The sequence below is a fragment of the Sander lucioperca genome, chromosome 2 (genome assembly GCF_008315115.2).
Source record: "Sander lucioperca isolate FBNREF2018 chromosome 2, SLUC_FBN_1.2, whole genome shotgun sequence".
Classification (NCBI taxonomy): Eukaryota; Metazoa; Chordata; class Actinopteri; order Perciformes; family Percidae; genus Sander; species Sander lucioperca.
In genome coordinates this window covers 7,869,140-7,897,135 of record NC_050174.1, presented here as the reverse complement: position 1 = coordinate 7,897,135, position 27,996 = coordinate 7,869,140, and the positions used below count along the sequence as shown (strand labels likewise).

The 27,996-nt window shown below is 38.8% G+C and overlaps 2 protein-coding genes across 13 annotated transcripts in view; one reads left to right on the top strand and one right to left on the bottom strand.

Moving 5' to 3' along the window:
- Nucleotides 1–32: 32 nt before the first annotated feature.
- On the bottom strand, nt 33–14,971 carry mapkapk5 (MAPK activated protein kinase 5). Of its 5 annotated transcripts, XR_004895038.1 has the most exons (16): nt 13,965–14,971; nt 12,232–12,305; nt 9,526–9,601; nt 8,466–8,563; nt 8,224–8,332; nt 7,876–7,965; nt 7,265–7,360; nt 7,048–7,128; nt 6,748–6,935; nt 6,452–6,572; nt 6,157–6,287; nt 5,485–5,600; nt 5,010–5,114; nt 4,064–4,169; nt 3,512–3,679; nt 33–3,476 (listed from the first exon to the last, which is right to left on the bottom strand). XR_004895038.1 is itself a non-coding variant. In XM_031305883.2 (15 exons), exons 1-14 carry the CDS (start codon nt 13,998–14,000, stop codon nt 4,108–4,110), a joined length of 1,383 nt encoding a protein of 460 aa, XP_031161743.1. In that variant the 5' UTR covers nt 14,001–14,971; the 3' UTR covers nt 33–3,679; nt 4,064–4,107. The 5 variants fall into 5 exon arrangements, 2 of the variants coding, with proteins under 2 accessions (XP_031161743.1, XP_031161742.1); XR_004895037.1 differs by lacking the exon at nt 4,064–4,169 and having other exon boundaries at nt 33–2,755; nt 2,984–3,679; nt 13,965–14,969; XR_004895036.1 differs by lacking the exon at nt 4,064–4,169 and having other exon boundaries at nt 13,965–14,969.
- Nucleotides 14,972–17,498: 2,527 nt separating this feature from the next.
- Nucleotides 17,499–27,996, top strand: part of atxn2 (ataxin 2) — a 29,407-nt gene continuing 18,909 nt past the window's right edge. For 5 of the 8 annotated variants that reach the window (XM_031305321.2, XM_031305319.2, XM_031305318.2 and 2 more), the window contains exons 1-8: nt 17,500–18,045; nt 19,535–19,565; nt 20,316–20,375; nt 21,418–21,489; nt 23,824–23,974; nt 24,845–24,859; nt 27,255–27,379; nt 27,584–27,675. In XM_031305321.2, coding sequence (XP_031161181.1) covers nt 17,936–18,045; nt 19,535–19,565; nt 20,316–20,375; nt 21,418–21,489; nt 23,824–23,974; nt 24,845–24,859; nt 27,255–27,379; nt 27,584–27,675 — 656 coding nt within the window. In that variant the 5' untranslated portion in view covers nt 17,500–17,935. Of the gene's footprint in view, nt 18,046–19,534; nt 19,566–20,315; nt 20,376–21,417; nt 21,490–23,823; nt 23,975–24,844; nt 24,860–27,254; nt 27,380–27,583; nt 27,676–27,996 lie in introns of all 8 variants that reach the window. The other 3 variants (XM_031305320.2, XM_031305322.2, XM_031305317.2) reach the window with 2 other exon arrangements.

The window sequence follows — 27,996 nt, the reverse complement described above, 5'->3', positions numbered from 1 at the left end:
AAGTACTCAAAAACACTACAAAAGAAAACATGTTCAAAAGTCAAAGAATCTTTATTTCAAAGTCAGCCTGTTGATGATGTTCCAAAGAAGACAGAATGGGCAAAGAAATAGATGTGTAGACAAAAATACAGCAAGTCTTTCGTGAGAGATTCATTTACATGCTACATAACTGCCAGGCCAGAGGAAAAAGAAAGACCATTAAAAGCAGAGAAAAGGCTCCAAACTTTGAAATGATTCCTTTCCTTGACATTTCTTCCTGATTTAACACAAACAGGAATGGCTAAAAATATATAAAACCCACCTCTTCATACTTTACAAGTACACATACAGCAGAGGAAACGGAAGCAACTGGTATTTATCAAGAGTAGTAAGTGCTGACTAAACCCTTTCAGGTCATTTTTAATGAGCTGGTATTTTAAAAAAGGACACAGTTTTGCTATTTATCCTCAGTCAGCATCTATGTAGGGAACAAGAAATGTTTCCTTTATGACATGAGAAATCTTGTCTCACTTCACTGAGCATATGAGAGAGTGGAAGTGACTAGTGGAAGCTTTTAAATATTTGTGAAATACGTCTAAAGCTACGCTAGCCTGAATGTCGGTCTGAGGGCCTCCTGCAGCAGCAATGCTGGGGAGGGAAGGAGGGAGGTAGCATCTTAAAACAAACTGCCTCTCTGGGATTTGTAGTAACACTGAGCCAGACTGAGCATTGGACAGCAGCAGGTGTCTGAGTATTACTGTATTTTTCCCTTAGGGTTTTCATTGTTAGAAGTATCAATATCCAAATACATGCCTTGACTTTACAGTAGATGCTAATAAATACACTAGCCTTCAACAATAATGCTCACTTAGGTAGCAGATGATATGAATTCTGTTATTTGTGGGTGGGGGTGGAGACTTAAAAGGACACACACACACACACACACACACACACACACACACACACACACAAAAGGTCAAAGTAAAACAAAACGGCAGCAATAGGTTTAACTTTCAGTGAGAGGCTTTGCTGATTCTGCAATACTGTTCGTTTGATGTATGATCCAACATTAAATCAAAAAAAAACTTGCCTGCTGCATATTAAAGCAAAAGTTCGACATTTTGGGGAATATGATTAGCTTCGCAGCGTAGATGGGAAGATTGATACCACTCCCATATTTTCCCGTTAAATATAAGACACCAGCACTGAAACTCTTCCTTTTTAGAGGACATCATTCCCCCCAAATATATAACTATAATAAATTAACATCAACAAAATGTTGCCAAACCAATACACAGATTTGTGGAATGAAAACAAGCAAATCACAGCCAAAAGGATAAGTATCAAACACTAATTAAATGATTCAGAGTTTCCCCTTTATCCTGTAATTCATAGTGAGCAGTAAAGGATGAAGATGCCGCCCACATTTTCCATTTGAGCGTAAAAATAGCCATGTAATATTAAGGCCTTTTCAAACACAAGTTGTGGTTATCGTTAACCTTTTATGGTAGACTGTCTGACAAACCATAAAGACAGACAAGTCAAAATGAACTCTCAGAATCATGTTAGTAATGATTGCTTTTGCTCACATTTTTGTTTTTAAACCAAACTGAAATAATAGACTATTTCCTTCATGACAGTTACAAATGGTGTGAAACAGTTCAGCTTACATATCACTGTCCTGTCTCCAAAATGTTAATTCATTCGTGAGCTAAGAAAAACAGGCATGTTTTTATCTGTGTGACAATACATTTTACATAATAATGCAATACGTTTTAAAATGGTTTATTAAGCGTAAGAAAATTTTCTCAACCAACAAAGAAACACCTGATCCTTTAGTTTATCTCAAAATTGGAGATACAAGTTTGTCACTGGACAGCAACAATATATTGCACCAATGTTTGCTAATTACTCAGAATATTATATATCTTTTCATTAAGGTAAAAAACACATGGTTAATGCAGTAATCGGGACATGAAAATATGTTCTGCTTAAAGCCAAGACCTCATCAAAAGGGAATTTCATGAACTTCTGAGGGTTTTCAAAACAAACAAATAACATTATTACAGATATAATCAGGCACTCAACAAGAGAACTTGCACTTTCAGCCATCTAAGCCCCGTTTTGTTGGCTCAACACAGAAATTTCGGCTATTCAAGGACATATTAATAACAACTAAAGGAAGTGGATGAGCGAAGGGAGGGAGCATTTGCTGGTATTCAGACCATTGTAATGACAATTGATACATCTTTTTTTCACTACCATGTACATGCATGCACTATGAATACATAATTAAATGATTGCCCTATTGCACATTCAGTAGCACTGCAAGTTTGTTGCTGCTAATGGAGGCTGAAACCCTTCTTCTGATCTTTTCTGGCATAAAGACATCGACTACATTGCACCAAAAATGCCCGGTGTTTTTGTGTCTCTGTTGGTTTAAGTAGCAACCACTTTTGCTTTAAAAAGGACTTAAATATTAACTGACTCTGGTCTGAATTCCACTAGATACAACTTTACATCAAAGCAGCTCATGTTGCGCCAGTTTCACAGATCAACAACTTTAACCGAAGACTGAACTTAAGACCTGTCAGAATCAGAAATGGGAAGACGTATAAAAATGCCTTTATATAAAATAATTCACTTCATTTTACTTGCCAGACACAAACTTCAGGAGCTGACAAGCAGTATCAGCACTTCATATGTATGAATTGAACTCAAGAGTTTGTGAAACCTTCATGGATCTAGTTGAGAGAAAGTTTTAACTCAACTGGAGCTTTCAACCCTATCTGGAAACACGGCATCTTCTAAAGAAGACTGAAAGACAGTTAAAAGCTCCAAGAAAAAAAGCTAGTAAGTGGACCTTAAGATTTTTTTTTTGTCAAAACACATTGATCTAAATGAGCCATAGTGTTCATGACTATTCAGTCGGCTTCAAAATCAGCTTCAAAAAAGGGGTTGCGACAAGATGAATTTGGGGCTGCATTTGTCTATTTCATGACACTTTCTTTTTACATCAATGTCCACTCTGCCTTGAACTCTACACAACAAAAAGGTCAAGGGAAAGTTACAAAAAAAACCAAAGATTCATATAATGTAAATGCAGTCTGAGAATCAAGAGTTTGTGTAAAAGAACAAAGTCACATCGTAGACAGCTTCTCTCGACTAGAGTCCACTGGTAGGCTACAAGTAAAGTATAAAATAATGGAACTCTTTGTTTAAATAAATAAAAGTCTTATGATGGTTAAAAGAAAACAGAATAAAATGAAATAACTGGGATAAAACACGTGACGCCTTGGACAAAATCCCCTCCCAGAAAATAATTTCTTTAACTGATTTTTCTCTTCTTTTCTCTTTTTTGCAAAAATGAAAATATAGTTTTTTTTCAATGTTCGTTGCAAGTGTCCATTTAAAAAAAAAAGTATAGTACCAATGAGTCCTCTTTGAAATATATCTACAGCTGTACAATAGCTCTTGCAAGTGAATTCATGAAAAAAAAAAAAAAATTAGCGCATCATTTTACATAAAAAAAGCCTCTTTACAGATATGGGTTAAAAAAGGGTCATAATAAACAAAGTAAAAAGAAGATAGAAAGACAGCGTTTGCTAATTAGATTCTTGGAGATTTGTCTTCTCTTCGATGGCCTGTTTCACTATTTCAGCCAACTTCAAGCGGTCAACTTTATCGGAGAAGGATCTTCCTGCAATGGAAAAGCTTCTGGTTAAGGACCTGGTAACACAAACAACAAAAACCTACACATAAATGAGTAATGCTTTTAACTGGAAAAGAGATCAAGACTGTACTGCTCAACTAGTTCACACCAACCTATCATTTGTGTTTTTCACGTTATCTGTTACCTATTAGGCTTTAAAGTTCCAATCTCGAAGATCTTCACTTCGTTGTCTTTGGTGACGCCTATGGCGATAAGCGGAAATCGCAGGTATGTTTGTGGATCTCAATTCCCAGAGATCCAAACAGTCACCTTTGTGACGTTCGTCAGTTGGCGGAGACCTTTAAAAACAGTACGCCGCTTCACACACAAGTGAGTTAAGGGGGGGGAGTCTGTTGTGTTAGCTCCACTTACCCTCTTTGGTGGACCAACCACTGCTGGGTGATGGAAAATGGTCACTAACTGTGCGCCGCATGTGATTTTTCCCCGGAATGTCGCCCAAGACACCCAGTTCGTAATACTGCAAATGCAAGGGCTTTCATCAGTGGGCCGTAGGCTCAATCACCATTGTGTTGCCTCATTCAGCGATAAATAGTGGCTAGACATTTATTTAAATGAAAATCTTCGAGATTATTACTTTAGCAATTGAGACTGTAAGAAAATAGAATATATTCAACATTGTTTTCTGTTGATGTTTGGTGGACAAATTTGGCTCTAATAATTAGGGCTGCACAGTCATTTACAGTATTGAGCAATTCATTGCTCGGTCTATAAAACATCAAAAAATAATGAAAGAAGGCCTTCACAATTTACAAGACACCTTCTAATTGGTTGTTTAGTCCAAAACCCCAAAATGATGATCAATTTATTATCTCATAAGACAAAGAAGAGCAGCAGCTTGACGCATTTGTGAGGCTGCAACTAAGTAATGTTTGGCATTTTTGTCTGAAAAATGGCTTAAACAATGAATCAACTGACCAATCGTTTCAGTTCTACTGATAATCCATCAATCCTCGGCCATTCAAGATCACTTCCTGTTTGAACTGCAATGTAACGGACTGAGCTGTGTTTGTAACTGCAACTGTTTTATTGGGCAGGCAGATAAAGTAAAAAGGCAAGATAATGTGGGGCATCATAACAGCTAAATAAATATGAGGAGACAGAAACATATTCAATAGTAAAGTTGCTAATGTTACATGAATTTACAATGAATGACAACTACTAGCAATTTCTAACAGCTTTTTTGTTACTAGATATCAAAAGGTAAAACAGCTGCTTTGCATTTAATTGTTTAATACAAAATGAGAATTAAGACGGCATTTGCCAGATATACAGTAGACAAGATTAAAATGGTACTGACCGTCCCAGCTAAGCCCCTGCAGGCCATCTCTCAGCAGTTTACAGTCTCTGTTGAACCTCCAGGCTTCATACATCACCTCATTCAGCTTGTCATCCTCGTTCTCTCCTGGACAAACAAAAAAACGGTCACTTCGGACACTACTCACTTTCTCTCAGAGCTATTTTATATGACTCACCGTCGGCCCGACTTGGACCAACGGCCGATGATCTCCCTGGTGTGTCAGCACCTTAACATAGCGAAATTTATGCAATAGCCAGTTTTGTTTTCATTCCCAGCCAGTAACAAGTCTTTTTCCTTAGTTGAACAGAAAATGACTGAAATGTAGATATGTAATCTGTGGTGTACTGTGGTGTGTGTATTATACCAGTATATAATGATATGCAATATATAGTGCGCACAGTATGTATTCAGTAAAATGCTGGTTGCATGTCTGTTTTCAGTCTAGTTAGTTAAAAATCAGTGTGGGTTTACTGACCAGCTTGTGGTAGTATACACTGTGCAATGACGTCTCGTAATTTTTCCAGAGCCACATTGGAGTCTTCCCCTCCATTCTCTGGGTCATGAATGAAGAAACCGTCACTGGGCTTGGGGCTGCAACATGGACACCAAGACACATTTCAGACCAAACTTTGACCCAATTAGGAGTATAGTAACTGAAGAGAATTGAGTGATGAGTAATGCATTGCTACAGGAAAGCAGATAGGAACATCTGAAAAACATTCTCACCCTGAGCTACAATCTCTCATTAGTACAATCATACTTTTAAGTGTAATGTATATATACTTCAAATACAGGGAAAAAACGATTTTATGTTTCTAAACTTTTTAAAGCTATAGTGCGTAGTTTCTGTCGCCCCCATGAGGAATTCTAAATAATGACAACAACACTGTCGGCACGTCCACATGATACAAAGCCTTCATGATCGCGCACGTGCCCCCACCCAGTTGCAAATAGCCAAGAAGGACACACAGAGGATTAAAAAACATGATGGACTCTTTAGAAGAGGTAATTATCTTCACTCGAGCTTCTGCACGGGAATGTCACCGGACGTTCATTAATATCAAAAAGTTACGCACTAAAGCTTTAAAAAGGCAAAAGATGAGAAGTTTTTTTTTTATTATTATAAAAAAAACAAATGCAATCATACCCTAGCAGTTTCCGCTTCCTGAGGATTGGGTTGTTGACAGAGTTTAGAGGCTTCAGGCCGACGTTATGATCCTGAATTCTCATGTTGGCCAGCTGCTCTGCATGGGCCTGCTGGATACCTGCAACTACCGCCTGGAAGGTATAAAGGACAGACCGTAAGAAAAGGAAGAAGAGGACGCCAGCGCTCTAACTAACTTTCAACACTGGCCTCAGCTGGTCGATTCATTCAGGAACAGCGGCATAACTGTACAACATTGGTGCAATTCAAGATTTTGCACCTTTAACTTCCCCCTCACCTTGTCCATCATCATCTGGGCGGAAGGCAGCACGTTGTCGAGTGCCTCAGTGCAGTTGAGCCAAGGGTGAGACAAGACTCCCTCAATAGTCAACCTCTCCTCTGGCTTCACCTTCAGCAGCCTGCAGGGGGCAGACGAGGAGGGAGTACAAATTATTGGACAGAAAAAGGGATGAATGAGGGAATGTATGAATGAAAGTAGGGAAGTAGGAGAAAAGGAGTAAGGAAATGCTATGTTCTGGGAGTACAGCAAGATGAGGTAACCAGACCAGAGCAGGAACAATGAAAATGACTCACTTGCGTACAATGTCCTTGGCCATCTCCGAAATCTGGCTCCACTCATCTTCAGGAAAGTCAAAGCTGCCCGTCATAATTTTCTTCCTCATGTCCTTCGGGATGGTGCGACTGTGGTGCTTGGAGTAGAACGGAGGATAGCCACACAGCATCACGTAGATGATCACACCGAGAGACCACAAGTCACAGCTCTGAAGAACGATATTTTCGTATTACATACAGTAAATACTCAGTAGTGATATTTGAGGGACAATACTTGCCACAGTAGGCCGAAATGCTTAGTTCAACAGGTTTGGGCCTCACCTTGTTATAGGTATAAGGAGTGGGTGAGGTAGGTATAATTCCAGACTTTTCTTTCTGGTGTCGTCTTTGAGCCTCAAGTACCTGAGCAGGAATAACGGCAGAAGGGATACATCGTTTAAATGTGCATCAGCTTTCATTATTGCTGCATTTAAGAATCTGTGTGTACATTTAACATTACGTATTTTTTGATGACTTCTATGTGTTCTATGCTTTTTACCTGAGGTGCTACATAGTAGGGAGTGAACTGAGGGGTCATTAAGTCTCCTTGATCAATTTTGGCAAAGCCAAAGTCACACAATTTCACAGGGGCATCCTGTGGAAAAGACAGAATTACAAAGTGAAACATGAACGTGGAGCGAGCACAGAAACACATTTCTGGCTTGAGTTTCACTTGACATTTTTTTGTTGTAATTATTCATTCAGGTTCCAGAGAGATCATTGTATGTGTTGCCAGAGTCAGGGTGGATTTTGAAGTCTAGGACTGAAAATGCAAGGTAGACATTTCCAAATTATCCTGGCCCATTTCTGCCAAATACAGTTTTCAATTAGTGTGTTAAAAAGTACAGCTGCGTTGGGAACGATGGAAGATGTCTCTAATGGTAAATGTGTTTCTGTAATGCTCTGGATACCATTAATAAAGAAAATAAATTTTAAAAAAAATCATTGAAATGAACTTAAAATAAATGAAAAAAAAAAAAAAAAAGTACAGCTGCAGCCTTAAAGTTCAGCAAAGTTTATTTTCCTTTGTAGCAAAAGCATCAGCAGTGGCATCAGTCGTAGTACACTTTTACAATTGCAGTATTTATGTCTGCAACTTTAGCTACTTACCAGAGAGTTATCCTTAAAGAGCAGGTTCTCTGGCTTCAGGTCGCGATGTGCAATATTTAGGGAGTGACAATGTTCCAAGGCTTGACTGATCTACAGGGAGAAGATACATCAAACTGAGACACCACTCAAACTATACACACATACACACTATGCGTATGTATGTGTGTGTGTGCGTGTGTGTGTGACCCATGTCTGGTTGTAAGTGGGTGTGCCTCCATATAAACCTTTGCTGTGAGAGCTTGTGGCAGAAGTTCTTGAGGTGTGTGTGTGTGTGTGTGTGTGTGTGTGTGTGTGTGTGTGTGTGTGTGTGTGTGTGTGTGTGTGTGTGTGTGTGCATGTCTTACTAACCTGTTTAGTGACCTGGCTGGCCATCTTTTCAGTAAAGTGCCTGTGCTGACTGATTCTGTGGAACAGTTCGCCACCCTCCATCATCTCCATAACAATCAGGAGTCTCGCTCTGTAAGAAACAAGAGAGGAGGTGTGGACGTGTCAGGAAAAGAGCAAAAGAGAGGAAATGGATTGACGTACACTTAAAAAATGGAATCCCTGGGATCCCACACTAACAAATTCACACACACAGAGCTCTTTACCTCGGGCTGGACTCATGCGGGAACTGAACACTATTGGCGTAAACCTCCAGGATTTGCACTATGTTTGGATGGTTGGCACACATCATATGGAGACGCACCTGCATGGAAGAGAATCAAACCCTGTGTATACATGTATACAGTAATTCACTTAAATGTTACATTTCCATTTAAACCATGTGAAATAACTAGAACAGCAGAGAGAGAGAGAGAGAGAGAGAGAGAGAGAGAGAGCGAGAGAGCGAGAGAGAGAGAGAGAGAGAGAGAGAGAGAGAGAGAGAGAGAGAGAGAGAGAGAGAGAGAGAGAGCTGGAAACTGAAGGTGGTTTAGTACTTTAGTAGAGGAGCTGTGACACAAGAACCACAATAGAAATAGGTTTTACCTGGCTTCCAAGAATCTGCCTTATCAACTGTTAAATAGAACTAACAGATAATACAAATATAACTGCAAATCATGCAGTGAACGAAAGGGAGGCTTCTTCCTACTAACTAATTGCAATGATGCAAACTATGATGCAAATTATGCAGCAACACAGACCAAGACAGTGTAACCTTTATAAACCAAACATGTAAACTGAACTCATCATTACCATGCACGCACACACAAAACATAGCATGTATCCAAGGTACACCCTCATTAAAAAAGAAGATAAAAGTGCTTGAAGAATACATTCTTTAGCATAATAATCTTTGTGTATTTCCTCTTAAGTGACAGCTTTCACAGTTCAGCAGCAGGAGCTCTTGTGAAGCAAGTCTGTGTTGCTTGTTTTGACTGCAAGTCTTGCTGCCTTAGTGCTGTATAAGCTGCTTGATCAAAACAGAAGGCTGCTAATGACATGGGAAGGCTGCTAGATACAGTGTTTACCACAGAAAGACAATGTTACGGACAATGATGCCCATCCAAACAGACAGAGGAGGCACGGGAGACAGATTGACAAGGAAAGAAAAACTGAAATGAATAAAGACTGATAACAGGCAGGCAGGCAGGCAGGCAGATAGAACAAAGCATATTGATACAGTCACAGACAACAAACAACGGGCATACAAACAGTGTTTCCTCTAACCTCATTCCTGGCCTTGGGGCGATCAATGAGGATCTTTAGGGCCAGGCGTTCCTGAGATGACTTCTTCATACAAACTCTGAACAGGAAGAAAACGGAGTCAACAAACATCTCAGTCAATGTGATAGCCGATCTGTGTGTCACAGATGTGATCATATGTGCAAATAATCAATAAGGTAGTTTCTGAAGTCTGTTGCTCTGTTTGTCATCGATGTTGGACGTATCCGAGTCGTAGAGCTATATCGGCTGACATTAGCTTATTACAGTTATAATCAGTATCAGCTTATATGTCAGCCTATAAATTACAAGAAATTGCAATACAAAAATGCCAAACTACATTTCAGGTAATTCAGACAAAGTGTCAGCACTACATAATTAGTCTACCCACAAGTAGATTATCTTAGTTTTAGTTGTGTGTGTGTGTGTGTATATATATATATATATATATATATATATATATATATATATATATCTCTTAGTTTGAACAATGTTTGGCTGCACAACATGAATTTGTGGAGCTTGTTTAGGGGTTCATTTCTATTCTTTTTTAATTAGCTTTAAGCATTATTGTCAATTTCTTTGTGTTTGAATATAGTTCTACAGGTGTTAAAGTCTAGGTAATACTGTATGTGCTATGAAGTTAAACTTGGCCTGATATAAACACAGAGACAAGAAAGCAGCCGACTACATAGAGTTCACAACATTATTTTGTCAACATCACAGTTTGTTATGAGACATATGAATCTTGTCTGCATCTTTGTAATAAGAGTAAAACCACATAAAGCCATCTGAGTCTGTCATATATTTTCATTTAAAAAAATAAATTAAAAAAAAATTATATATATATATATATATATATATATATATATATATATATATATATATATATATCCTGGCGATAGCTGTCTTTAAACTACATTTCTGCATTATGGCAGAACACAGTTGAAATATGGACCAAACTGATATCCATTTCCTTTTTTGAAAAAAGCCCATGAACTCCTTTCCCCCCTCCTCTAAGCAGCAAGGAGAATATTCCCTTTCAACAGCAACCTCTGGCCATTAAACTCAGATTACACTATTAAAGCATTACTGCAAGAAACATTCTGCTTTGGCCAAAGTTCACTTCACTGGAAAGCAATACCTACCTAATGAATCCCAGAGTTAGACAGAGGGGGGCTGGTTCAGTAAGAGACGTGAGAATGTTGTGAGACAGAAAGAGGTGAGCGAGGGGTGAGTAGGAGAATCAAAAAAGATTTGTAGGTCTCCATGAATCAGAGTAAAATACAGAGTTAGAAAAACAAGAGACAGGGTGAGTAAGAGTTGCCCAAAAAGAGTACAGCAAGAATCAGAGTTTAAGCGTAGGTTTACATGGAGGGCTGATGAGTCAATTTCTCAGTATTCTTGTCACTTAAGGCCCAAACTACACACGTTAGGAAATAACAAGCTGATACAGACCCATGATAGCTTCAAAGTGCAGAATAGGCAGGAGGAATCAGTGACACACACTGTCAGTGACACACTGTATCTAGCTTGAATCAGCTAAAACTGCTGAGTTTATAATTGAGCCCTTGTGCATCCACAATAATCCACTATTGGATCTGAGTGCAGCTTCTCAGAAGAAGCTTAGATGCTTTGCACAAAGTTTCATCAATATGTATTACAATACAATAAAATGGACTATGACCTGCCAAAGCCAAGGAAATATACATAAATACACACATTCATTCACACAAGAAGACTTTTAAAAACAGACTAAGATACTTCCACTCAACAGTGTTGGGGACAAAGGTTTTGGGTTGGATTCAAGCCCAGGATTGTGTCCGAGCAAATGAGCCCCCACAGTCTACAACAAAAATGGTACCGGTGCCAAACAGCTCCATATTAAGCGTTGAGTTGCGACGGAGTTACACACTAGTGGTTGATCCAGTCTGTTAAAGCCCTGTCAAGTGACAAGCATCTGGCCTTTTCATATTCTCAATATGTGTTAATGTGTCAAGGATACAGCTGAACTGTGCTGGTAAATTGGGGGCACAGTGAACACAATGCAATAAAACCACAGGTGAAGTAACATGCAGGAAGGTTTTTTGGCAGCAGTCACAAGGTTTGTCCATTTGACAGCCCAGTTAGCAAATAATCTACATCTGCTCTGATGACATTATACCTGAATCCAACAGTTGAAGTGCCAAAAGTGTGGCTGCAACCACACTCTACAGCGGCATTCACACTGCAAGGGCTGGGCAATATATAAATATTTAAGATAAGATGAATCTCTCTCTTCAATCCTATCATGTAATTTTAGAATATTATGAGTCACAATACACTATTTTCAGATCTAAACCAAACTAAGAAGCAATCTCAATTGACACTGGCTCTGCTATCACAGCTGGCTCAACCCAGCATGTCACACTTTTCCCAGAAGGATTTCTGCAATCCTAAGCAATGCTAGTTGAAGCCATTTCAATCAATATCAACAAAACACTTGAACAATTTCCCAATCACAAACAGATACCATGATGATGTCTCTTATGCAATACTACTTGTCCTGGTCTTAGTTTGACAAAAAACTATTTGTTTTCCAAGTTCCGTCCTGGCAGAAACAGTTTGACATCAATTTGACGCGGCACAAACACAGCCAAAAAGATAATATTTGGAGACTGAAGAAAGACAATGGAGAAAAGTACTTCTTAACACACTTGCTCTCACACTCACCTGACAGGTCCACTGATGCCGGCTCCCAACTTCTGTGTCCAGTTTATGTTGTACTCGTCTAGAATGGATGTCTCCTGTTGGGAAGAGAAACCACACCAAACAGTTTATCGTTTGAAAATATATAAGCAACAAACTTTTGTGCAGAAATGGTATGTTTTACTTTTCAGTTATCAGCATAGTTTATGTCATGCAGTACAATCAAGAACCCACTGCCACCCACCCCTGTGACAAAGAAAAGAAAGGAAAATTTCTGTACTACAAGGCCCATTCCCAATCATTGTCAGTACCTAGAGTATCAACTGAAACTCCTGTTTAGCATAACAAAGACTGTTCATATGATTTTTTAACTAAATTCATAAGATGTACTAACAAAAGAGTTTGTCAGATTCTACTGAGTAAGTGTAGGGGTAAGTTTAGCCACTGCTTCCTATAAAATGATAATAAAAAAAAAAAAGGATGGGATGCTACCTCGGAACGGGGGAAGCACTGGGAGACATCCTCTCTAATTAACTGAGTTGAAAAATATTAGAATAATTAGAAACACTTGTGCTGGATTTGAATATATTTTTGGTTTGTCAATATCTCCAATATCACCTCCTTTGTGCTGTATTTAAGTAAAGACTGTTAAGTGAACAATCCTCTGCTTATACTTTAAGTTACCAAACTTAAGATTTAGATCAAATTATGAATTTGTTTTCCTTTTTCTGTCTCTCTCTCCTTTCCTGAGAATATAGCAGTCTTGGCCAGTACAATGAAGTTAATTGTGTGCCACTGCCAACAGATGCCATCATTTCTTCTCCTTCTCCTCCCTATCACTGCCCTGGTCTATTATACGCAGCATAGGACGAGGGGCGTCTCAGCTGTCACAACTACCCAGGGGTCTGTACCATAAACTTCATATATTTGAAGGATCTGACTTCAGTATGCCCAACATTGGCAGTACTGGATAATGGTTCTTACAAAGCTGGTTACCAATTAAACAATTTGTTTAGAGTGTGCCAGGGTCTTGATACCTGTCTGTGAAACCAAATGTTAGCTAGCTAACCTACTAATCTTGGGTCATTCGTCATGCTCCAGTGTGTGTGTTTCTGTTCTCAGTGCTGACCCCCCCAGGCAACTCAGCATTAGATACATTCTGCCCCCAACTGTAAAATCAGGGGGTCAGGGCCACTTGGGATCACATTTTACTGCCCGGGCAGTGACCCATTGAGGGGAGCAAGCCAGGAACAAATCCCAGAGCCAGGGTGCATGGAAATATTGCCAGTGAGACCATGACCATTTTAGACAGATCCAAGATCCACAGTAATGTTTATTAAGAGTAAAACTTTCCATAACACATTGTTCATGATTCACATTTCTACACAAAAACACTTGTGCTGTCTCAAGAGATGCCATTGTGTTACAGGCCTACTATAACACAAGATTCAAGTGAAATTTACTGCAGTCTTCATTGGAATCATTATTAGGCAATTACGATCATTTTGACAGAAGTAGGCCCAACATTGAAAATCATGTTGTACATAACCCAAATACAGTTGTCAATCAGCAATAACCTCCAATCCCAACGTTTCAATGATGATAACATTTCCAAAATCAATGTTAATGGTTGCAGTTTCACTTGTTTACTTCAAACTTCAGTAAATCAAGACCAAACGTCATTGCTAATTACATAAGTGAAAACTACTGCATTGTCTACTTGCATGAAAATCTACATTTGATTTGTTTAAAATTACCTTGATGAATTTGTCTGCGTTGTTATCCTCCGACATGGTGCTGTGCTCTGAACAGATGAAGTCTGCCTCCCTAATCTCAGACAGCAGACACAAAGCGTTTTTCTCTGACCTTCACAAACTTTCGGTCCTTCAACCCTGGGCTGGACCAAGGCTCGTTATATTACCAATAATTACAGTACAAGGCCATTGGGGCAAAAATGATATTCGGCCACCGATCAGCCAAAGCCGAATTTTCGTTCACTTGAGACCTGAAGCCCACCAGCCGGTACGATGTAACGTTAACGTTAGATCAGGCCAGCAGGGCTCACAACCTCGGGGTCCGACTCGTTCTTCCAGTCGTCTTACATTCACTGTAGTGACCATGTAGATGGCCAAATTTGGAGCAAGGTGACCAGAAAAGCCGAAGAGAAGTCCAATGTGGACTAGCCCACCACTTTTGGAGGCGCACTGAGCATGGGACAAGAAGTGTATTTTTAGCCGGCACAATGAGAGCAGTGCTCTGCTAACGCTGCGAAGACACTAGGGACTGACTAAATTGCTCGCCTGCTCGCAAATTAAGCTAGTGCCACTCCATCCCGCGGTCAGGGCAGATGATCACACAACAAAGGCAATCGTTAAAGATAAAGTAGACCATAGATACTATCTGAAAATCACCGATACTATCCTCGATTAGCGTTGGGTTGAACTGACACGACGAGCACACCGTGTTCCCAGAAGCACAGTAGCCTATTATGTCGTCGAGCCGAGCCTGCTAACGGGCTAGCCAGTTAGCTCAGGGGCAAGTTCGTTTTCCAGCTCTACTTAAAGCCACATATATTGACATTCTTCCGTAAAACAGTGTAATAAAAAGCAGCGCTCGTACAGAACAGTAACACCATATCAGTGGTGTAAAGGGCAGGGTTAATTAAGAATGTTTTCTGAGGTGACCAAGGAGATAGCTACACATCTCTGGACTATTTTGCTAATCCCATAGCTGCTTGTCAGAGGGAATACACAAGCCGAGTCGGCACTACGCAATAGCAGTCCGTGCTGAACGCCTGATGAAAATAACCGACAAGTTTTTTTAAATTCCGACAATATATGGATTAGCGTTGTTTTTCTGCCATGACATTTGTATTTTTGATGCGTGTATTGGTCAGAACATTTTTAAAGTGGACTGTATCAAATTTTGGTTTGATTGAAAATTGGAAATGGACTTTGATGGGTCCTTATCATGGTCCTTATAAGGTCCCAGTTTTCTTTTTAAAAATAAACTTTATTTACAATTAACTTTTTGCACAAACAATAAGGCAAACTTGAAATACAATATTGAAATATTGGTGCATAACACATTAGATTAAAAACAAATTAAAATAAACAAGTTTGAGGTCCCTTGCCTGTTGGAAAGGTCTTACTGCATTTTTCTTTTCCATAAAGTTCAAAGCAGTTAGAAGGTTAATCAGCTCTCTTTGAATTGATGCACTTTGGAGTTGTCCAGCTTTTCACCGTGTCAGTGCATGTCATTGTTTGATTTGTTTGACAAGTTAAATAAATGGGTCACAGCACCGAAATGCAGACAGATTGTGGACATTGATTATTGGCACGCAGAATACGCGTCCAAGCAAGTTCTCCCCTGGTCCCACCTCATGGCCTAATGTAGGAGTTGGTAAAAGACTCTACACAAATATTGTAGTGTCTAACCAATCATGTCAGTCATCCCACAATGTTTTGGTGTATCTGAAGGAGAAGAATAAGGTGTTTGTGGTTTCTATATCATTTTACAAAATTATATATAAAAAATGTAATTTAATATGAAGAAATTCATAGGGGTAAATAACATTGATCAGTTTGAAACACTTTCTTCACTTTTGGAGGGACAGGGTATTGAATATAGTTTGTGCGCAAAATAACTATTTAGAATTTTATTTTCATTGATGTTAAGACATTTCATTATAAGAGAGGTGAGGTATGTGGAACCAAATGAAGGAATGCAAAAAGACTCCTCACCAACATTTTGATAACAGTGGAAAAGTAAAATTGATATTTCGAACAGAACATTGCCTTTAAAAATGTTCAGATATTCTTTACCATCCATTATTAATAATACTACAGGGTTTTGTTCGTGTGCAAAACTCATCTATTGTTCCCGATAGGTGTCAGGGTAAAGTTGTGATTAAAAAATAATTCCAAAAGAAATTATAAAGTCACAACGCAAGACACACACAATACCACAAACACATGCATCTGAGCTTTCTTAAATACAAAGACTCAATATAGGTCTTTTACTGTATGTCTTATGTTACAAAACAATAACTGAAGGCATGAATTAATGCAGCACAATGGGTGCCAGGGCCTTCTCCTATGCTAACTGAAATGATAACTCATTTCCCTCTCACATCCACAGGACATACAGAATGCAAATTAGCTCTTGAAACCCATCTTTTTAAACTAGCTCATTTTAACTGCAACAACTGTGTCTTATTTTACACTGACTTTATTGCTGACCTATATGCTCTGTTGCTTATTGTATGTATTGTATGTGACGTAATGGTGACATTGAGTGCCATGAAAGGTACCATTAAATAAAATGTATTATTATTATTAGCATAAAACAAACTGTTAGTAGTGCTTGACAATTGGATGAAATGGAAAATTATAAAAAGGCATCTGACATGTAGACATTTTCCTTTCATGAAGTGTGCAGCTAATATGGTCCTTAAAGAGACTAACTGGAAAAAGTCATTTACAAGTTATTTCAAAGTCATTGAATGTTACTGAAAAATGTCATTACATTCGATCCTAAAAAGTTGAAAAAGGACATTAAAGATTAATATGTCTTTAAAAGAAATGGGATTTCGATTGTAGACAGATGTTGAATTGGCCATTTTTATTTTATTTTGTATTTAATTTATTATTAAATTATTGTATTATTTATTCTACTTATAAATTGAATAAACGTTTCTTAAAAAAAAACTGATATCAAAAGTACCATATAAAACGCAAAATATAGACTGGTAAAAGGAAAAAATAAGAGAAAAGTCGTTTTGAGATTAGATTTAGATTCATTCACGAAATACATGTTAAAATCGATAATTTCAGGGGGCTAATGTTTTGGGAATAATTTTGTTTGGGAGAATCATATATCAGGATTGTCGAGGTCAGACCAGTTATTTGCAAGATGGGAATACCTCAAACAAAGTGTAATCTTTATCAAACAGTCTATATAGTAATGTATTGTAATATAGCCATCAATATGCAGCAAGCAGTGTGTAAATAGTGTGTTTCTATGCGACAGCGCCTGAGCGTGTGGTGTGTTCGCCGGCTCACGTGGATGCCACAAAACAGCCGTCGAGGATACATGGACTTCCTGCAAATAGTGCCATGTTGTATGTGTAATTTTGCAAAACAAATGAGATCTAAGTTTCTTTTGGTAGTTTGGATTAAATAGGACCACGATTTATTTTTATTTCTTAGTAGATTGATGGTTGTCAAAGAACACAGTATGGGAATATTTAGTTATATGTTATGAGCCGTTACGCCTTTCATATATATCCCTCCGCTGTTTTTTGTCCCCTTTCAGACTGTTTTGGTCTTTTCGCTGTTAGCAACGGAAAGAACCCGAGATAGCTGTAAACCCTATTTTGAGATAATCGAATTTATTTGTTAGGATTACTCAACAAATTGACAAGAGGTGTAACACCGATGTTTATTTTGGAAGAGTGATTGGCGCGTGTTGCCTTTTTTAAATATATTTTTTTTCCCGTTTTAATTGGAATTGTAGATTGCTAATTTAGATAGCAACTGTTGGCGAGCTAGCTAGCTTCTTAGCATAGCATCTTCCTCAAGAGGCACGTTGACATTACCCTGCTAGCTAGCCAGATCTTAGGACTGCTAACCTTAGCGAACTGTCACACAATCACATATCGTCTCATCGTCAAGAAATTGCGGTGTGAAGCTGGTCGTTTTAAGACGCTGTCTTTTATGGGATCACCATGTCAATGAAGGCCGGTGGAAATCGCAGCAAGCCCGGCGGTGGCAACACCGCTGGTGCCGCCGCCTCCGGTGCCGGAGGAAGCGGCGGGGGTAGACAGAATCTGGGCAGGTCAGTGCAATTAAAACGTTAATTTAGCGAAATAAAAACACAGCAGCGGGGGTTAATGTGGCCAGTTTTCAGTACCTGTACACAGTCAACTCCAACAGTGGCAGTTTTGAGAGATGACATTCCCGTTAAGTGGTCCAAAACTAATACGCGTTTCTGAACGTCATATGGGCCTTGCGACGTGTTGTGTGGCTCCTAGCGTAACGTTATGCAGTTCAGCTAGCGAGGCCTGTCTGCTTACCCAAATGTTGCAACTTCGACGTAACGTTACCTCCTCTTGCACGTTAAATAAACCGTATCATTTGGTCTCTTATAATGTAGTAAGACACGTTTGGCTGGGCAAAATATTTCCCACATGTGTGTAGCAGTGATGCTGCTTGCCAATGTGCTGGTATCCGTTTACTATCAGCTTGGAGTCAATTTAGCTAGCGTTAATTAGCAGTTTGACAGCCCATGCCTGTAATTCAGTGTACTTGCTAACGTGACAGCCTGGCGACGTTTCAACCTAAGAGACTGCGATTAAACAGCTGTGTTTGTTTTTCATTTCACTGTCACCTAGGTTGGTACGTTACCGCAACATTGCTGCAACGGGTTTGCCAAGAAATGATATAAACCGTGTGGGCGCACGAAATAAAGGGGCGGGTGTGGTGGAGACGGGGGTGAGGAGGAGAAGGGGGAATTATAGACCGACGGGCTTTCAACCTTGACGTTGCTGCTCGTGTAAAATAATGTCCTTGGAACATGACATTTCTGTACATGTCGTCCTAAGATAAAGCTAACACACACTGTCAGTGCAAAAGCTGCATGCTTATCGTGATTTTGGTTGTGTTAATATGGCCAGGCTTCTATTCACCGGTCACTAGGACAGTACGTCCCATTCATTGCGTAGGATTTATCCATTAAGGCCGTGCGAAGATATTGTAAAATACGATAGGACCAATTGGACTGATGCACACAAAGCCGTCCTATTTCAGTTCGACTTTACTTGGGTAGGTTTTATTATGACAGTGTTTAAGTGAGCATGTTACTAATTTACTACAACTGATATAATGTAGGGATAGTGGCCATTGCCTACATGGAATCAAGTATGAATGCCTGGCCATGTGCCAGCTGCTGAACAAGGTGCATTTTAGGACATGCTTGGAAAAAATGTAGCCTACGGAGTGTTTGGCTCGCAGCCTGTTGAACATTATTCCAGCCAGCAAAATGTCCTGGATCTGGAATCTGTGGGAAATTTTAAGAATCTACATTGCATTCAAATTTGTAATAACAAATATAAGTGTAGATTACATTTGATAATTTGTGTTGATGATGATTCCTGGGATTCCCCTTTAACATGTGCAACAGCAGTTCTGTACAATCTTAGATTTGCAGCACCACCTCCAGAGATTCAGTCTACAGTTGCCCCATTAGAGAGCACGTTGTTTCAGTATGCTAGCAAGAACTTCATAAACTTGGTGAGTTTGACAACAATGCCATTTTTTTCTTTCAGGGGAAGACACAGTGGTAAAGGTCCCGCAGCAGTAAGTAGCCTACTCTCATGAGTCAGTGGAAAATAGCTTCAATGCCACATAGCATATATCATCAGAAGTTTGGTATACCTGATAACTGATAACCTGTAACTTAGGGCTGGGCAATATATCAATATTATATCGATATATGAGTCTAGATATCCTCCTAAATTTTGGATATCATAATATGATGTGTTGTCCTTTCCTGGTTTTAAAGGCTGCATTACAGTAAATTGATGTAATTTCCTGAATTTACCAGACTGTGTAGCTGTTCTATTTGCCTTTACCTACTTAGTCGTTATATACATATTACTGATCATTATTTATCAAAAATGTTATTGTGTAAATATTTTGTGAAAGCACCAATAGTCAACCCTACAATATTGCCAAAATATCAACGTATTTGGTCAAAAATATTGTGATATTTGATTTTCAACATATCACCCAGTTCTACTGTAAGTTATTAAAGAAGGGAAGCTGCTTTATTAAAACCCATACCCTGGATTAGTGCTCCTTTTGTTCATGCTGTGCAGTCATTTAAATACAATGTCATGTTTTTGTAAGGCATGCAATTTAGTTAAAATGTTGCACAGAATGGACCTCATAGAAAGCATAAACCCAGTATTTGGATATCTGTTTATTGTTGTGCGTTATGAATGGAACAAATGTCCAATAGGTGTCACCTCCCTGTGAAAGCCTATTTAGCACAATTTTTCTTTGCAAATGGGGAACACCAAACGTTAACTTGTGTTTTTCCTTTAGGTCATTTTCAATGGTGTATATGCAAATATGAGGATGGTCCATGTCTTGACTTCAGTGGTGGTATGTTAACTGTGTGTCTGTCTTTAGTTTTTTTAGATGATGTTCCAGATATGTCTTAGCTTGGCATCGCCAGACTAATGCGCAAATGTGCATTAGTCTGGAACCTCTCTGTTCATTTTTGATTCCCAAGGGGCATCATCAACGGCACAGAACAAAATTCCTCTGGACTCAATTGAATAGACCTACAACCAATCAGAGCCAAGGAACGTGACCTACAACCAATCAGAGCAACCAAACAACGTAGCTCTGAGCGACACATGCAAGTTGAGGCGGTGCTTGGTCAGTTTTGAAGCAGGAAAAAATGGCTGCCTGGTCACAAACTTTTTGAAATTATAGCTAAACAGTACATTAAAACGTGTTTCTGAAAACATTTAAGGCCAGAAATAGGAACTACAGTAACACAATCTTGATTCATATTTGATCAGAACTGCCTAGTTAGACGGTTTGATCCAAGTTTCTTGAGTCTGGTGCGTTGCGCTGGACGCCAGTTACGTTCAGTAACTACGTTCGGTTCGCCTGACGCTCCGCTGTCAGTCATCATCTTAAACCCACCCATGTGAGAATTTTTTTTTGTGATTGGCCCGTCCAGGTTCTGTCCGGTGGGAAAAAACTGCCTGAATGGGAGGGGGGGGGGGCCAGATGTATCTGCGGGAAATGAAACTTGAGCTTGCAGATTTGTCTGGTTTCCAGGCTAGATATGTTTAGTATGTCCTTCTGAATTTTATCTTCTGTGTAATAACAATAATGAAAAGAGAAATAAGCAGTTACAAAAAAAACTTGTTTGAAACAACCATGTGAATCTTGCTTACTCTCAATTAATTTGTAACAGAAGTATGTACTTCAAAATGTCTACGCTGCTATAAACAAAGCCTGTGTGATCTGTAGAGACAGCTGGTTGCATAAACAAAGCAGAGCTTTATCAATCATTTTTTTCTTTTTCACAGCAGATGGGTTTTTGAGCTTGTTTTTGAATGTGTAAATTGACATTGGCACTGAATGAGTGTTGCATATAGTGAATAATGATAGGCCTATTTATTTATAGGGGACCAAGTGTGAGCTGAAAGTGAAAAATGGAACAATCTATGAAGGAGTATTTAAGACGTACGGTCCAGAGGTAAGGATCACACACAATGTGCAATGTTCTTTATAGGCGCTAACATGGAGCTAGATCTGTAAATTCCTTAGTAGCAGTACTAATAATTAAGGTTAACTATGCTGGTAAGATGGTGCCCAGCCAGCACTCAATAGCAGTTTCACCCCTGAGTTGGCTTGGGTAAAGTTTTCCCTTTTTATCTTTCCTTTTATGGTGGAGAGGTATGTGGCCCTTCATCTTCCCTTTTAGGTTGAATTACTCTCTAATCTTTTCTCTGTGGGGGAAATTTCATTTTGCACCTGCTTAACCTGAGCAATAGTAGAAGTTTCTTTCCAGTTCACTTGGCAGAGGCTTGGCTTTAACTTTAGTTCTTGATGGGATGTCTGTAACATACGTTATCCCATGTTTTCACACCTAACAGCAGGCAAGATATTTATGCATGTTGTATCTCCCACCTCTTGTATAAGGTTGTGTGACTAAAATGTAAATAAGGATTTGGTGTGCTTGCACAGGCAGCCACACCACTTCGTTTTGGGACCAAAACAAAGCCTCACATTTGGCTTTTATTACCACAGTGTAGCAAGCTGAACAGTCAAACATGCTGAAATATTCAATACCCCTCTGTATACCGTCTCTTAGTCAACAATGTAATGTTTGGTTGCAGTGCTTGCGTTTTCAATTTTCTTCTATAATATTATACCAGTTGTTGTATAACTTCTTGTTTTGATGAAATAGGAGGTCACAAGCTCCTCCATCTGGCACGGATGCTATTAAATGAGCAGAACTCAATTAATTGTTGTCAAAATCAAACTTTAGTTTGTATATGCTGTCAGCCAAAATACCTAGAAAGGATTTTTTTTTCTTCTGTAGTTCAGCCTGAGGCAAGCATTTTGATGTGCCATGCTAGGCCAAGATTGCAGGTTTTAATTCCAATTAAACACACCAAGTGATTTAATTATGTCCTGTTTTCTTTGGTTGTACTCATCAGGAATATTCTTTATTATTATACATTCATCTATATCTTTTTTTATTAATTGATTTATTGTTTAGTGTATAAGATGTCTGAAAATAGCAAAAGAAGTCTGCCACAATTTTCCAGAGCCCAAGATGACCTTCGTTTTTCAAATTGCATACAATGTCTGAATGACAAAATGAAAAGATATTTATGATTCAGAATGATATAGCATAGAAAAAAACAGCAACAAGCTGAAACCAGAGAATGTTTGGCATTGTTGCTTAATAAATTGACTTAAAAAGTTTAACAATGGTTGACAATTTCTGTCCAGCTATCGGTACACAGTGTTGGGCAAGTTACTTCCAAAATGTAACACATAGATGACTAGTTACGGTCATTTGAGGGTAATTAGTTATATCACAATATTCTCTGAAGTCTCTGAATTTTAATGCTTTACACAACTTTTGCATTACTTTTGAGTTACTTTCACCAAAATAACAGCGGGAGTTTGAATTGGCAGGTAGCTTGTGAATTTCACCACTGGATCAATAAAGTCTCATGTTTATCCACTTTAATACATCATAAATTATTTATAATATTTTGTATAATTAATATGAATATTCAAAGTAACTAAAGCTATAAAAATAGAGAAGTAAAACGTACAATAGGCAAGAAGGAGAAAATGAAAATACTCAAAGGTACCTTACAGTTGTATTAAAGTACGGCATAGTTACTTTCCACCACTGATAAAATGCAATGATATTTACGTGTAGCAAGCCTAAACATTAATTCCCGACATGTTTATATCTGTCAGCAGCTCGGACACACTGCTGTCCGCGCTACCTGTTGGGACACAGATGTTGTCCGTACCGTCTCTGGTTCTGGCTCTGACCACGGGAACATTGACGGGACAGCTTGCTTCAACGCAGCGTAATAACTCCTGAAAATAATATCCATCTCGCAAATGTATCTGTCTCTGCAGTCATCTCAATCATCGAATACAGCAACAGGAAATAATACTCAGGGCTTTTTTTTCCTGTGAAGAAATGTTTCGCGGTGTTGTTGAATTCTTAAAAAAACAAAACACCACTAAATGTTGCGTTAAAAAGCATTGTAACTCGCGTTACTGAGATTGTAACGGGTATAATATTACCGAAATTTAATTGGTAATGCATTATATTACTGCGTTACAGCAAAAAGGAATACATTACTGTAATTGCGTTTCTTTTATAACACGTTACTCCCAACGCTGCCGGTACGTTACATTGTTGGGATGAAAAGAATACATGCTCTTGGTTCTACATGTCCCATGGTTCCTTTTCTCTTCTGTAGATAGTTAATGCTTTTGCTGTATTTCAGATTCCCCTTTAATCCAATTTAACATAACTTTCTTCCTTTAGTGTGACCTGGTGTTGGATGCAGCCCACAGAAAGAGCCTAGAGCCAAGTATAGCTCCCCGGAAAGAGGATATTGTGGAGAGCATAATTTTCAAGGCCTCAGATGTCGTAGTGGTGACCTTCAAAGATGTGGACCTGAATTTCGCCAGGAAAGGTACTGAGAGCATTTGTTGATAAATATTATCTAGATACATCAACAGCAGCCTTTATATACCTAGTCTTAAAACCCCATGAAGCATACACAATGTAACTAGTTGAGTTTGTCACTTTGTATTCTTTGCACATTCAGAAAAATAAACACATGCCAGAGTAAATGCCCATCAGTGCATATACACAACGTTTTGATCTGTTTCAGTCTGTATGTACTACCTTTATGTCACAGAGGCTTTGCCACGAGTTAAATCTTGTGTCTGCTCTGAGTGGCCAGTCACTGAAGACTAATGTGATCTATTGATTTGCCTGAAGGTTGCCCTGGTGCACCAAGGACACTCAATAAAGGCCAAATGAGTCTTCTTCATCTAATTAATCTTGACCCATACAATTCTTCTTTGAACGATAATGGACAGTGTGGGAGGGTGAGGGTCTCACCACATGATTCACAGACATAGCACTGCACTGGTGCTACTTGTAAAATAAAATTGTTATATATATATATATATATATATATATATATATATATATATATATATTCAATAACTGTATACTGACTAGAAATTTCACAAGGGTTTGCAGAAAAGTAAAACATCTAAAGCACCATTGCTAATGTTAGTGATCCTATGTTACTCAGTCAACAAGGCAGTTCATTATTTCTACAGATAGCGTACCTGTCAGAAATGTCATTTTTGTTTAGAAGGTACTGTACATGTGTTTTTTATCAACTTAATAGCTTAAATAAGGGAATGTGGGGAGTCTGCTAAGTCTAAAAAACGTTATAAAAAACGATCCACTGTTGGTGTGATCATTCTGTCAGTCAGTCCATCTTCTGACTCTGTCATATGTCTGTCTCTCCTCTCCAATGGTCTAGTCTCCTCTGACACAGGTAATATATGGCTATTTTCTCCTCTCGCACATCTCTGTATGCACTCAAACTAATTTGTGAATCTCCTAGGCTTGGGTCTGATCTGTTGCCACCTATTGCTGCTTTTTAAATCAAACTTGATGATTGAATTTGGGGATCACAGCTTTCACATAATCTAAGAACAAGAATTAAATATTTGACCCAGGTCAGTCTTGCTCCGTCTTTTCACCAGATCCTATGTTGTTTTTTGACTGGATATTCCTGATAAGTCCAACCTCTATCATACACTGTTCAGTTAAGCTTTTACTTTAGAGTTCAGCAGATGCTAAAGCCTTGGACATTATAAGTATGGCTTTATGTTAATTTAAGAGTAATCTGGGCATGTGTGAGAGATGTACAGCTAATGGTGTAAAATGTTCAATGTAGTAAACTAACACCTATATTTGTTTTAAAGGTCCCATGGCATGACACTTTCACTTTTATGAGGTTTTTTAACATTAATATGAGTACCCCCAGCCTGCTTATGGTCCCCCAGTGGCTAGAAATGGCAATAGATGTAAACCAAGCCATGGGTATCCTGCTCTGCCTTTGAGAAAATGAAAGCTCAGATGGGCCGATCTGGAATATCCTCAGTATGACGTCATAAGGAGGAAGGTTACCTCCCCTTTCTCTGCTTTGCCCGCCCAGAGAATTTGGCCCGCCCATGAGAAAGAGAGAGACATCATGGCTTGCAAACAAGCAAAGTGGCAGTTGGTCAAGGCCACACCCCCACCCTCTACCTTGTCCCCCCCTCTCTCCTCCTCAATAGCTACAGACACAGAAATGGCACATACTAAGGAAAGCTCATTGTGGGACTGGCTCTAGTGGCTGTAATTCTGCACCAAGGCTGAATTTCGGGAAAGAGACTTAAGATACAGTATTAGGGACCACTAAGGCCTATATAAAAGCATCCAAAAAGCAGCATGTCTTAGGACCTTTAAACTAACACTAATACTAATTGTATTTGTTTTTAACAGTAGTTTTAGTTTTAAGCTATCATTTAAATTAGATAAAATATAGTTTTAACTAATTAATTATTGTATGGTTTAGGCCCAAGCACGTACTGTGTAGCCAGCCAGCAATGGAACCCTTGTAGCAATGACTCCCTCTTAGAAGAGGAAGAATATGAAAATTATTTTTGTCTTAACTTAGCTTTCAGAGCATTGTGTTCTTTTCCTAAACAAGGGGTTCTGCTGCGGGTCTAAATTTCAAACCTTACTGAACCAGAGTTCAGTTCAAATTAGAGCTAGATGAAAAAGGGGAAATTACAAACATGAGTATGATTCCATTGAACGCAACATATTGAAAACTCACGTTGAGCACTAGCACCTTAATTAGCTTTCTAAGCATTATATTAAAAATCTAATTATGTCAAGGTGTTTAATTTTGGCCATGAAGTGCTTTGAAGTCATATAATTGACTACAATCTAAATGCATGTTTGCTTATCCCTCACTATGCCCACATTTGATTTGTAAATCTTCCTATTTTATGTACGATTCCCTTGATGGACAGAATGCATAGAGCATACCAACCACCTCTACTAATATAATTCAGGCCTGTTAGCCCAACTGTGTGCATGGTGCAAATCTAGCATCTCTGAACTTGCTCTGTGCCAGAAATGCTTAAATGCACTCTGAATTGTGGGATGAGTTGGGATGGCTGATGTAACTCCAGGTGGCTGATATGCTTGATGCACGCAGTCCATTGGTGCCAGTTCTGAGAATGTGAGAGCAGACTTGGTTGACATGAGATCAGATTTCCTTTCAAATATAATTGGGGTTGTTCTTTGAGCAAGCCTGTCCCTGGTGTTCATTGAGCCAACCAAAGTATTCTGTAAGTTAACTTAATTAAAGTGAATGGTCCTTAATGTATGGACTATCATTAGCCCCAAGTAGACTTTTATACATGTGAATGTTGTCTTTCAAAGTGTTGCCATGGTGATGCGTAATAAATTAAGTGGGGGGAAAAGACAGGCCTTTTAGACTCTGTGTTACATGCATTCATTTTCGGATGACAGTTTGCCAGCTGAAAATATTGTAGCACCTTACTTCATTTAATGAGTACATTTTGTTACAAGCTCAAACTGTAATTGGGGACTAGCTTTTTGCCTTTCTTGACAAGTCTGTTTTCATATTCTTGCTCCCACTGTCCGAACATTTTATCCTTGCTAGCTTTACCAAGGCCATCTCAAGCATAGCTCAGATTTTTTTGAAAGGATTTTTTCCCCAATCCAGTTGGACTCATGTCTGGTTGTAAGTGGGTGTGCCTCCATATAAACCTTTGCTGTGAGAGCTTGTGGCAGAAGCTCCTGAGGTGTGTTTGTGCATGTGTGTGCGTACGTGTGTGTGTAAATGTATATTTTTCTGTGCGCTGCAGACAACTTCACAGATACAGCAGTGAGCAGTAAGATCAATGGCGAGCATAAAGAGAAGGATCTAGAGCCCTGGGATGGAGGAGAGACCCACAACTCTGACAGCCTTGAGTCCCTGGATACAGATGTGGTAAGGATACAGACAAAAACACAGCAAATGCATTGATGCTGCACTTAGTGAGCACATAATCCATATAGACCTGCATATGATGACATGATGTAATTTTGACTGTAAAATAAGTAAACGGGTTGTGTTATCTCATCACAGCATTGATAGATTGTTAATACGACTTTTGTGAAATTCTCTCTGCTCTTCTCTCTCTCTTTGTATTAGTCAAACGGGTGGGATCCCAATGACATGTTCAAGTACAACGAGGAGAAGTATGGTGTCTTGTCTACATATGACAGCAGCTTGTCCACATATACGTAAGCTTCTCTGTGTTCATATGTGTCTCTCTGCACACATCACTTTGTTCAAAGTATTTATTTCATTAGAATATGCAGTTTCCCACAGATTAGAAAGCAATTTGTGGCGCGGGGGGTGGGGGGAACACTGATATGTACACTTTTGTTGCAATTTCCTTCATATAAGTAATCTACATGTCATACTCCTATAACACTATATGTAATGCATATATTTAAAATGAAAGAATGTTTTCTGCAAATCTTTTTATTATCTTTGGTTTATACCTATGCTTTTAATATTCTTTTAGTCTGACATGCATGACAAAAGTTATAACTTGATAT

What these genes read in the sequence shown, in the direction of transcription:
- mapkapk5 (XM_031305882.2), bottom strand. Translation starts at nt 14,000, where the DNA reads ATGTCGGAGGATAACAACGCAGACAAATTCATCAAG. An exon ending in GCCCCAAGGCCAGGAATGAG is followed by an intron (nt 8,564 to 9,525) that starts GTTAGAGGAAAC and finishes TCTTCCATGCAG; the next exon opens with GTGCGTCTCCATATGATGTG. An exon ending in TCTTTAAGGATAACTCTCTG is followed by an intron (nt 7,361 to 7,875) that starts GTAAGTAGCTAA and finishes TCTTTTCCACAG; the next exon opens with GATGCCCCTGTGAAATTGTG.